Below are 12883 nucleotides of genomic sequence, written 5' to 3'. Positions count from 1 at the left end.
ACAAGTAAATTGCTGTTTGGTTATGACCGTTTGTCGGGAAACAGGCCATTTCCCCCCGCTTTGCCTAAACCGCTGCTCTGCGGAGAGGGGGAGGGAGGGAGGGAGTGAGTGAGGGATGGTGCAGGGTTTTGAGTCTGAGCTGAAGGCAGGAATTATCACATCAGCGGCTGAACGGGCGTGCCCCCCTTTGGTATGGACAAAAAAACACAGCATTATGTTGGCCCGCAGTAGGGTTTCATTCTCTGCTCCTCACTAGAAGTCACTTTTCTGAAAGCCTTCCACATGTCTTCACACAGCAGCAGTATTGATTTACTGTTGATCCTGGAACAATGTTACCACCATGATTACAATTATGATGACACGGCTGCAAGGAGCCTCCTTCCAGCCTTGTTGTAGCCCGTGCTGTGCCTAATAAAGGCCTCCATATAGAGTGACCCTTTCACCTCCATGCGTCTCTGATTAGTCCTGTTATTGGTAATAAAGTACAGGATTGGAAAATGCCGGCTGAAACCTGGCAGCAGTTGTTCTTCCCCTAAAATCACAGAGAGACCTGATGAGCTCATGTTATTAGTCAGGGGTGGCCGAGCCTGACACGGAGATTCAGCTGCAGTTTAGAGCTCGAAAAACACAAAACATGCTTTGTTTTCACTGAAGGAGATTTTTGCATCATTTCTTATTCAAAATCTTTCTTATTCCTGTTGCACAACGGCATGTGTTTCTGTTTTACTTTGAAATACGCTGTATATTCATGTTGGAAAACATCAAAAAGTTTCCTCTTTTACTTTGTGTATGTACAGAAAAAGAACATTTTGAATGCTGGCGTGTGATCTGAGCAAAAAATATGAAAAAATACTTTAATAGGCACTTATGGTCAGTTTAACAGTCATTCATTAATATTGATATTACATACCTCAGGTCCTATTGCTGATGCTCTTTGGTAACACCATTACAGCGGTACTGCGGTAAAGAAACTGTGCTTTCTTTCCCAAATAAAGATCTACATCCTGTCTACATTTCAGTTCCCTCGGATGTTGGGCTTTAGTTGAGTGTGCACAGTGAAGAGCAGCAGCTCGTGATCTGGTTCAGGATCAGTTTTTGTGCTGGTAGATCCAACACTGTACGAAAACGTCCCAACTGCTGCAGTTTATTGCTCCTTTGGGTCGGATAGAGAATCAGCCTTCTCTGTTTCGTCGCAATAAGCTTTGGCTCGTTACACTCAATGGGCCGGAGCCCTAAAAGTGCGGTCCAGCTGTCAGAGGCAGTGGTTGGTGGTCGGGTGCCACGGAGACTGGCGCAGCAGACAGTCTGTGGCGCTTTCGGCTAGTTTGGCGTGCCGGGAAAAGGCTGTGAGTTGGGGGCTCAGGGGGAAGCTGTAGCGGTAAAGACAGTAGGGGCCCGCAGTGTCAGAGAGATGAGGGAGCAGAGAGGGCCCCTGAGGGCCGAGGGGGCCGTGGAGGGGGAAGAGGCACGGGGAGCTCCCCGGAGACCCGTGAAGACACGGGTCCCTGCAGTGGGGGGGCTTCTTCGCCTGCAGCGCCGAGAGGAGCGGGAAGTCTGTCAGCGGAGACAGCGGGGGCAGGCCTCTCAGTCTGTCCGCTCCCAGGGAGGAGAAGGCCCTGCTGGGCAGCAGGGAGGCGGGGGAGGAGGAGGCCTTGCCGTAGAAAGGGAGAGCGAGGGTGTGGAGGGCGGCGTCCTGGCAGGAGAGCGCGGAGAGCGGGTGAAGGGATGAAGAAGAGGAGAGGGGGAGAAGAGTCTTCACGTTGCCGGTCGGCGACCCCGAGCTCCCTGTCGAGAAAGAAACCCGTCAGAATCTTGATTCACAAAGACAAAAACTGGAGCAGAGGAGTAATAGGAGCTGTATATACCTTGGAGCTGTATGGCGAACGGCTTGAAGTCTAAGCTGAGAGGGCCTCTCCAGGGATACGACTCCAACAAGCCATCCAACACTCCCCTACACACACAAACACACACACATATACTGTAAAAGCACTGAAAAATGTTATTCCAGGTATTTAAATATTGGTTCGAAGAGGTGTGAAATTCTGCACTGCACATTTCAACTTCATTTGAAGGTTTTATGTGGTGTCAAATGTCAGTGGTTGAACCTTTAAATCCCTCTCGGGTCCTTTAGTGCAGAGGTTCTCAATCTTTTTACAGGCAAGGACCCCTTACGAGATAGAGAATATATTGGGGACCCCCTCATGTATGTCCCTTGGAATAATTGAGGTAGCCAATTTTTACACTTCTATAGTCTTAGTTATGTGAAAGAACAACACAAGAGAAATGTATTACAAAGAGATTAAAGATATATTAAACATATTTGCAGATTCTAAGAGTTATAGATTTGTTAGATTAAAATGTAATCTATGATCTATTATTCCAACCCACTCAGAAAGTTGGCACTTCTGCAAACCACGGGAAATGTTGAATGTCGACTTTCTGAATTAAAAAGAAGTTTCATAAATACATCAGCCTTGTATCACACTTGCAGAAACGCACAATGCCACGTGGTTGAAACGATTGGTTTAGGCAACAACACTACTTGTTTAAGGTTAGAAAAAACATCATGGTTTGTGTTAAAATAATAATGTACCAACGTAACGTAACGGAATTAAATAAACAACAAACGCCTTGAGATTAAATAATAAGTGTAACAATCTTACGCAAAAAGCGTAATAGCGTTTCGTAAAACAGCGGCACGTAAAACAGCGACACGTAAAACAGCGACACGTAAAACAGCGACATGTAAAACAGCGTGTGTAAAACATACCACGTAACTGTCAATAACGGTTGCTCGATATACTACGTCACTCGCTCTGACCAAATGCAAAAACGTCCACATTCAACGTAACCAGGGTTTGTAGAAACATACAATGCCAACATTTTTTCCTGGCGACTGGGCTGATTATACTATAGATTTAAAAATCGAAATATGAGTCGTTGAGAAAATGATATCATGATAATTTAAATGAATGAATCTGAAAACTTTTCATGGACCCCTTGGCAGAGTGCCACGGGCCCCTGGGGGTCCCCGGACCCCGCTTTGAGAATCACTGCTTTAGCGGAGCACTCTCTAAAGCTAAAACAAGTGTTGATGTTTGGTGAGATTTTGCCGTACCTGTTCCGTCCTGGATCTCTGAAGCCCTTGGCGAACGGGTTCCTGTCGATCTTCAGTTTCGTGATCTTGCCCGGGAGAGGAGAGAACAGACACGCGTTAGAGTGGACGCTGACGTGTTAAGCTAACAATGAGCTCAGCTTTACAGCGGCGCGGAGAGTGGCAGAGCTCTCGCCTCGGGGGAACTGCATCTCCCAGCAGCACCCAGGGCGAGCAGCCATGTCAAACAGGGCTCCTGGAGGTCGTACAGTTTTATTTGGTGCTTTAATGGGGCTGCGGACTCCAGCAGTTGGCCCAGTCAAACCTCGTTATTGAGTTTCTGTAATAATACGTTCGCTGATCGTAAAAATGAGCCCTGATGAAAAGAGCTGGCAACGCCTCTGTTACTGGAGGAGCTGGAGCCAACGGAGGGGTCAGCAACACACACACACACACATGCACGCACGCACACACACACTCATGCACACACACACACACACACACACACAACAGCTCTGAGCAACTGGAAATCAGGACACTGTAATTTATGATTTTGCTGAGAGCACAGAGAAGTGGGCCTCATCACCTCCATGATGTTTGATTGGATCACGGAGGAGGATTATAGCCACTGCGTGCATGAAAAGACTTGATATTTGCTTTCTTAATATTTCTGCCGCAAGGATGTAGAACGTAAATATACAACATCAGATATGTAGCAGAAACAAAAATTCTGTTGTTTAAACAGCAAAATTTTTTAATATATCGTGTTCTTCTGTGTTTCAACAGTCGATCAAATCCATTATTTCTGATTATGTTATAAAGAAGGGGAGAACAGGGTTGGTTGTGACAGTGCCTTTTTAGCAAGATAAAAAGAAACAATGCCTACGCAGCCACACCTTCTTCACTTTCAACCTCAAAGTGGAGACCTTTTGACTATTCCTCACATCAGTTTTGAAATACACAGCAAGTAAGTAAATGTTTGTCTCCTCTTATTTTTCTTCTACCATACTGTTTTTTGTTATGCCAAGGGCTGTCAAAGTTAACCCGATAATAACGTGTTAACGCAAATTGGTTTTAATGCCACTAATTTCTTTAACGCGTTAACGCAACTTGCGATTTTTAGGTTGTAGCGGGCTCAATTTTAAAACTAGAGTGAAGATACTGGCATCATGTGAAACTAAAAAACCTAAGGAATCCATTGGTACCAACCATGTCATACTAGGACGTCAACAAGGAGGCTAAATAACGCTCCAAACTTACGCTACATTTTGGTGAGGATTAACTGGCATGGACATTTTCACCGGGTCCCTTGACCTCTGACCTCAAGATATGTGAATGAAAATGGGTTCTATGGGTACCCACGAGTCTCCCCTTTACAGACATGCCCACTTTATGATAATCACATGCAGTTTGGGGCAAGTCATAGTCAAGTCAGAAGACTGACACACTGATAGCTGTTGTTGCCTGTTGGGCAGATTTGAGCATATTTTTTATGCTAAATGCAGTACCTGTGAGGGTTTCTGGTTTCCTTGTTTTGTGTTTTTAATTGATTTCCAATACTTAATCTATACATACATTTGCATAAAGCAAGCATATTTGCCCACTCCCATGTTGATAAGAGTATTAAATACTTGACAAATCTCCCTTAAGGTACATTTTGAACAGATACAAAATGTGCGATTAATCTGCCACATACAAAAACATATTGGTGGAAAGCTTATTTTCTGGCCTATCAGTTGATGTTAGTCAGCTAGCTAGCACAGGAATCTAAAGTGTGTCTACTCTCCCTGGGGCGGTCGGGACAGTATTGATTATAGTTCCTACTTTGTTCCAATTCAACAAAAACAAGAGAAATGCTTTTCCTAATTGAATAAGACCCAGTGTGAAGTCTCTGGGTGAATGTTTACCCAAGTGGCAGCCAGTCAGAAACCCTTTTTGCCAAATTCCATATCTCAATCATTTATGAAAATAGAATAATTTAACAAATGTTTTCTTTTTTCTCAAAGAAATGTGTGAACAAGTGACATTATAAATATAAGGTGTTCAAATTTTTTTTCAATATAAATAATATTTTTTTAGCCCAGTACAAGGTGTCCCAACCGGCCCGGAGGCAGAATTTGGGGAAAATGCACTCCTTGTATATTTAACAAATTTCCCGTTTGGGTTGGGCTCTATAAGACTTGATAAATAGTCAGCAGACACCTGTATCTGTTCAGGGATCAAATTATTTTCATTACTGTTCAAGTAGTCTGTGAGTAATGGAAGGTTATTTAGTTTCGATGCAGATGTGTCCCAACCGACCCCACTCTCCCCTACTGTATGTGATGAGCCAGTTCCAGTGAGAGATACCTGTTGGTTCTGGTAGGCTGTGACTGTGGTGAACTCCGTCTCTGGGAAGGAGAAGCTGTGGACTCCTTCAGCAGGCAGAGACTGGATCTGGGACAGGTCCATGCGAGGGTCGTGCCGGATGACGTGCACACGTGGCTTGTATTTGTGCATCGACTGGAGGATGACCTGGAAGAAGAGATGAAGAGGACACTTTATATTTTGCCACAAAAATATAGGGCTGCAACTAAAGTTAAACCTCATTATCAATTCATCTCAAGATTATTTTTTCAATCAACTGTTTAATCTTTTGGTGTATGACATATCACATATTAGTGAATCATTTCCATCACAATCTCTAAAGCTCAAACAGATGCCAACAAATTGCTTTTTTTGTCCAGAACCCCAAAATATTTAATTTACTATCACATGAGACAAAAGCGAAGCAACTGATCCTCAGAGTTGAGAATTGGAGAACGTTTGGCAGTTTGGCTTTAAAAATTAAACCATTAAACCACCTCTATAAAAAGGAAAATATTCAAATAATTGCCGTTAATTTTTCCGTCGTTGACTGATTTAATTTACTCATTATAAACATTTTAAAAATGTAGGAAATGAGCAAATCATTTCACTACAGTAGGCTATAAACAGTATAAGGGAAATACAATAATAGAAAAAAATATAATTTACGACAATGTCCCAACAGGCAACACAATCTCACAACCCAACGCAAAGTAATATTTCAAAGACTGTTAGGTATATTAAAATTAATATAGTGATGGCTAAAATGTGCTATTCTACAAATAAACTAACAAAACATCAGATATCATTAAATTAGTGCATCATACAAATATTAATCTAGCTATCCATTTCATGGAAATTGGCATGATTTCAATTTGACATCTCTAAAAAAATGTAAACAATGTCATCTAATTAAGATTTATTTCTGAAAATGTAATTTAGCAGTTTATTGTGTAGCTTTTGTGGTGTATTATTATTATTATTATTATTATTATTCTCATTTAAAATAAATTTCAAATTTCGTTAAGTATTTTTAAATAAAAAGTAACAGTAAAATCTATATCATGAAATTTACAGTTTGACCGCATTTGGTGCTGAAGTCTACAAATCTAAAGTTTTCCTTTTTACGTGTTAATAGAGGAGCCGAATAAAACATTAATATAATATATATACAGTATATATATAAGGTTTTACAAGAGTAAAATATTTTTTTCTAAAATACACAAGATTGCAAATTTAATGCCAAACATCTTAAAAAAAGGTAAAACAATTAACACTTCTTTATTCGTGCCTAAAATGAGCGAAAGATTTCCAGTGAAGGTGGCAAACTGACCAAAACATCATCAGGGATTATGAGGCCGTTTCAACACAGCTTCTACATTCCTCCATGGTATAGGGCCTATATACCATTCACATAATGAATTCCCCAAACACACCGATTCCAATGTGGTTTTATAAACACCAGGATCAAGTCAAAATCCACCTACAGCCTCCCCAGTCACCACATCTGTCACATCTGTACATCACTGAACCTTTACAGGAAGTTACCGGATTTCCACTTCCTTTATCCCTAAAAGACACACAGGCCTCCAGGCTTTCCTTCCTGAGGAACAGTCAAATCCACTATTACACCAAACATGGTCGAATATGAATCCAAGCAGCACTGAAGCTGCCAAAGCAGTTAAAGACTCTGCTGCTCCTTAACTACGAGAACTCTCTCAAATGAACTACAGTCATACTAAGAAATATATAGACATGTTTTGTTTTTAAAAAAAATCATATTATAAGACAAGACATTAAAATTGAAAAGAATAACAAACAAGAGTAAGAAATAGAAAATGCATTTCCTGCTGAAAATGCGTGGGAATGCTGACAGCTGAAAGTTATTGCAAAGCATTGCTGAAAATGCAGAAATGTGAAATGACTTGCCTAAAAATGTTAAAGCTCAAATGCATTGCACTGCAATGCAGACAACCCTAGAAGATGAACTGACAACTGGCAGAGTTGGAATCTGAACTGCATTAGCTAAAGAAGCTAAGAGCTGATATACAAAGCAGTAGCATTTCAAAGTGGAGTAGGTTTAAGACGATTTGAAGATTTTCTATATTGAGTTACATTGTAAAAAAAAAGTGGAAAAAGCTTAAAATTTTAAAAAGTATAAATAGTTGAAACAAGAAACGTCATAGCACTAATGTCCTTAAAGAGCTGAATATTTTGATAGTTGAACGGTTTCTGTAGCTGAAAGTATGCAGGAGTAGTTAAACTGCAAAAAACGTACAGAAGAAATAGTTGAAGAAGTTGAATAAACCTTAGAAGAACAATACTGGGAATGCTGAATCAGCTTCCAACTCTGCCAGTTGTACATTTCATCTTCTAGGGTTTTCAGCAGTACAATGCATTTGAGCTTTAACATTTTTAGGCAAGTCATTTCACATTTCTGCATTTTCAGCAATGCTTTTCAATAAATTTCCGCTGTCAGCATTCCCACGCATTTTCAGCAGGAAATGCATTTTCTATTTCTTACTCTTGTTTGTTATACTTTTAAATTTTAATGCCTTGTCTTATAATATGATTTAAAAAAAACAAAAACATTTCTATATATTTCTTAGTATGACTGTAGTTAATTTGAGAGAGTTCTCGTGGTTAAGGAGCAATTTTAATGTCTTGTCTTATAATATGATTTTTACATCCACAAATAGAAATGCCTGACCTGTGGGTCTATACTTCTACAGAGAGTCAGAGGAAGCAGCAGCATGCTCAGATGGGTTACCTACATGTCCCTTGTCGTCCATCTCGTTGTTGGTGAGTTTGACCCGGTCAAAGCTGATCACCTGACGCATCCACGTCTCTCCTGCGCACGGAGAGTCCGGGTGCACGTAGAGCCGTGGAGAGATACACGAGTGGTCCGTGTTGCCAGCCACCATCCACTGAGAGCTGTGGTACACATACCTGCAGGCCAGCCAGGAGGAAGTCAATAAACCAATACATAAAATGTGACTTTTATTAATTTAACACACATCAGTGGCGGCCGGCCAATAGAGGGCCTCCCTGAGTCACACACAAAAAAACATTACTACTACTACTACTACTACTAATAATAATAATAATAATAATAATAATAATAAAAAAATTATATAAATTGTCAATATTTGTGTGTTTTAAATATGGAATTCACCCAGTAATATTGGTAATTTGATTGTTATGTGTAATTTGATTGTAATGTGATTATATTTTGTATTAATAATCTGAATCTGTAAAGTAACTAAAGTTGTTAGATAAAAGTTGTCAGATAAGCCGCCACTGGCACACACACACACACACACACACACACACACACACACACACACACACACACACACACACACACACACACCTGTAGCGCTTTGAATCCACGGGCATGACGTCCATGGCGATGTAGTACTGCTGGCTCGGGTCCAGGTTGCGCACTTTGACGCGCACAGATGGAAACATCCTCCTGACGAGAGGAGAGAAGAAGAGCAGCACATTCACATCACAAATCTGACTCATTATTAAATCTCGTTTCTTAAAACGGGTAAAAGTGTGTTTATCCATCCTGGATTTGTACATCCTGAAACCACAGAAACAGATCAGGAGCTCTCCTTCAAGTTCAGAGGAGAGTTTCATGGTCCTCGAGGGGCCACGAGGAGCATCTTCACTGAAGAGATTTATAGCGCCTGTTCTCCCTAATAGAATAAACGGAACTGAGATTTCAGCAGGTAGTTATATCCCAATAACTCATCTCTGAAGAAAAAAGACGCACATGCATGGCCACTTATCAAAAAAACACAAATTCATTTATTTGAAAGTTATTTTTTAGGTTCGACCTCCTACCCAAGAACGTCCATGTGTCACAAGATTTTATTATGTAATCGATACCCCTGAAGCATATTAAATATGTCTTATTTTAAATGTTGTACAGAACGACCAGAAAATAGACTTTAATTCAGTTCCACAAAATGTAATAATTCAACAAAACCTATAAATCTAACTCACAGCGCTATTTATTTTATATTCCAAAATATCAGCTAATTTCCCCCTAGGGATAATAAAGTATAAAGTTTAAACAAAACGTATATATACCATGACACCATACGTATATTTCTACAATAGCAGGACAAAGTACAGCTTCTGGTTTATAGTCTATATTTAATTAAATTGCTCACTTGTGATCGACTTCACCTGATAAACGCGCACCTGTGACCGCAGAACAGTTCATGTAAATAGTATATCATGAACCATATCACTGATAGTAAGCTATCCAGCTTGTATTTCATGCATAACTGACACCTGAACACGGAAACTAACTTGTAATTATAACTATACTGAAAATGAAAATGAAAGACTTTTTTTTTTTTTTTTTTTTTTTTTTTTTAAAGCAGAAGGTTTATAGGTCGTGCCTTTTTAAGGCTCCTATTCCATGTGATTAACGGGACTTTTGTAAAGTTTTAGTATCGAGATTTTTTTCTTTAAAAAGCAAAGGACCCAATTCAAATTCTCATCCAATCCTAAAAAACAATAAAGTGCATACAGACCGAATAATAGATATTATGAAGAAAAGATCCAGCAGTAACCTGACAATTATTAGTCCTTGCAATATACACCTCAAGTGCAACTACCTTTGTTTACATTTGATTTATTTATTACATCTACCCTACCTGTTTACATTACATCTATTTTAATATTTTATACTTCTAGTGTAACACTTCTGTTTATATTTATTTATTACATCTACTTTACCTGTTTTTTTTGCTTTATAACTGTGTGTGTTTTTCCTGTTGTCTTATCTGCCTCGTTTAGTCTCGTCAAGTATTTGTTTTAAAGCACTGACCAGAAGTGGCAACTATGAATCTCGTTGTATTTAATACGATGACAATAAAGCTTTCTATTCTATTCTATTCTATGTGTACGTTTGAGTTTGAAGGTTTTGCAGGATAGAAACAATGCGTAAAGCCTAAAGGCCTAAAGGCTTACAGCAGCATTAGCTCTCTCCATATTTACAACAGATCTCTGTAAAAACCTGTCTCTCTTATCCAGATGTTTCCAGATGTTGTACCTGCCAGCTTTGGTGATGATCATCTCGGTTCCGATCTCGTAGAATCTCTTCCACAGCTCGGAGCCCTGCAGCTCCACCCGGACCTGGACCTCTCTGTCCGGTCTGCAGGCGCTCTCCTTCGGCTTCCTCTCCTCTCCGCTGCCGGGCTCAGCCTCTCCAGCATCCTCAGTCTCTGATCTGACCCTGGTCTGAGTCTCTGGCTCACAGGAAACAGCATCCAGCTCTGCCTCCCTCCGTGTTGAACCTGCTTTCTTCATCTGGCTGACTGGATACTCGTTCGGGCCTATAAAAGGGGCAAAGACTGGGATGAGTTGAGGTGTCGAGAAAAGAAGCATATAACATTTTGTTTTTCCAAAACCATTTACAAGTTGGAATAGAATAGAATAGAATAGAAAGCTTTATTGTAATTGTATTAAATACAACGAGATTCACAGTTGCCACTTCTGGTCAGTGCTTTAAAACAAATACTTGACAAGACTAAACGAGGCAGATAAAACATATAACAGGAAAAACACACATAGTTATAAAGTAAATAAAATAGGTAAAGTAGATGTAATAAATAAATATAAACAGAAGTGTTACACTAGAAGTATAAAATATGAAGTAGATGTAATGTAAACAGAGGTAATTGCACTTGTGAAACAGGTAAAGTAGATGTAATAAATAAAATGTAAACAAAGGTAGTTGCACTTGAGGTGTATATTGCATCAAGGTTATATTCGTGTTGTTAGCTGCAACTTTAACCTGTTTGATTTAAAGAAGCTGTAGATATAACTACTTTATAGTCTCATAAAAAGGAACTGAAAGTTGCTCCAGTTTGACTGCTGACATGGAGAATATTTGCAAAACTTTTCCCCCTCTAAAATAATTTTATTTGATCATTTTTGTTTTTTAGCTGATAAAATTTAAAGACAAGTTGAATTGTGAAAATGTAATAAAATAAATGAAATAATGGTCTGATGAAGCAAAATAACTTGCAAACAATGGGTTTTTATTGTTCCATCTTGTGCGTAAAATGCATGTGTATTAAAGCAATGTGGTGTCCAGCAGTCGGTTCAGCCTCACCGGTGAAGATGCTCGTCTCTCCAGCTGAACTTGACTCGTGTCAAGCTGTAGATATAACTACTGTAAAGTCTCATAAAAAGGAGATGAAAGTTGCTCCAGTTTGACTATACTGACATCGAGAATATTTGCAAAACTTTTTCCCCCCTCTAAAATAATTTTATTTGATCATTTTGGTTTTTTTAGCTGATGAAATTTAAAGACAAGTTGAATTGTGAAAATGTAATAAAATCAATGAAATATTGGTCTGATGAAGCAAAATAACTTGCAAACAAAGGGTTTTATTGTAATATTTATAGATTTTAAGGGCTGAGAGAGAGCCTGGGTAAAATGCATTTCATTGCATTTCACTGTACACTGTACTTTTAAATGCATATGACAAATAAACTTGAAACTTGAACTATTGTTCCATCTTGTGCGTAAAATGCCTGTGTATTAAAGCAATGTGGTGTTCGCGATAAAATCCATCAGTCGTTATGTTGTGCCTCACCGGTGAAGATGCTCGTGTCTCTGCTGGTGTCTCCAGCTGAACTTGACTCGTGTCCATCCGACACTTTCATCCTCTTGCAGGGTTTCCCGACCAGAGCCTCCACCGAGAAGGCGTGAGCCCGGGAACTCAGACCCTGCATCCTGGAGACAGATCTGCGAGTCCTATATCCGTCTGAACTCAGGCTTTGTCCCGCACAAGGTTCAGTGTCCCAGCGCATTCAGGACAGGACAGGACGTGGTAGAAACAGGCAGCAGCAGTGGAGACACCTCAGTGACGCGTGGTGCGTAATTGATCCGGTGCCTTCCCATGTGTTCTCCTCTCCGAGACGCGCGCCCTCATCCAAAATCCTTGATTATTGGCACGCCTCTCTTCTCTCTTCCTCTCTACAATACTTCCCCCTCTCCCCCCTTCATCCGTTTCTGTGTCTCCCCTTTCCTCGTTCCTCTGGTTCCTCTCTGCGCGTCACAGAGAGGGAGGATTCCTCCACATGGGCCTGCAGCGCTGCAAGAAATATACATCCTAACACTTATCCAGGCCTTAAAGGTCCCATGTCATGCTCATTTTCAGGTTCATACTTGTATTTTGTGTTTCTACTAGAACATGTTTACATGCTGTAATGTTAAAAAAATTTTTTTATTTTCCTCATGGTGTCAGCCTGAATATGCCTGTATTTATCCTCTGTCTGAAACGCTCCGTTTTAGCTCCGTTCTGATACCTTCACAGTATTTATATAGGACTTAAGCCTGCTTTATAATAAAAAAAAACATGAAAATCTCACTATTTATAATATGGGACCTTTAAAACATATTTGACCATG

General features: G+C 40.0%; 1 protein-coding gene across 1 annotated transcript; it reads right to left on the bottom strand.

Moving 5' to 3' along the window:
• Positions 1-848: 848 nt before the first annotated feature.
• Positions 849-12502, bottom strand: tbx22 (T-box transcription factor 22). Its single transcript, XM_074647620.1, has 8 exons — positions 12067-12502; positions 10515-10797; positions 8814-8915; positions 8215-8389; positions 5444-5608; positions 3119-3183; positions 1866-1951; positions 849-1785 (listed from the first exon to the last, which is right to left on the bottom strand). Exons 1-8 carry the CDS (start codon positions 12281-12283, stop codon positions 1253-1255), a joined length of 1626 nt encoding a protein of 541 aa, XP_074503721.1. The 5' UTR covers positions 12284-12502; the 3' UTR covers positions 849-1252.
• Positions 12503-12883: the final 381 nt, after the last annotated feature.

Source organism: Sebastes fasciatus, chromosome 10, assembly GCF_043250625.1.
Source record: "Sebastes fasciatus isolate fSebFas1 chromosome 10, fSebFas1.pri, whole genome shotgun sequence".
In the NCBI taxonomy this organism is placed as follows: domain Eukaryota; kingdom Metazoa; phylum Chordata; class Actinopteri; order Perciformes; family Sebastidae; genus Sebastes; species Sebastes fasciatus.
This window is presented reverse-complemented; position numbering and strand designations above follow the sequence as displayed.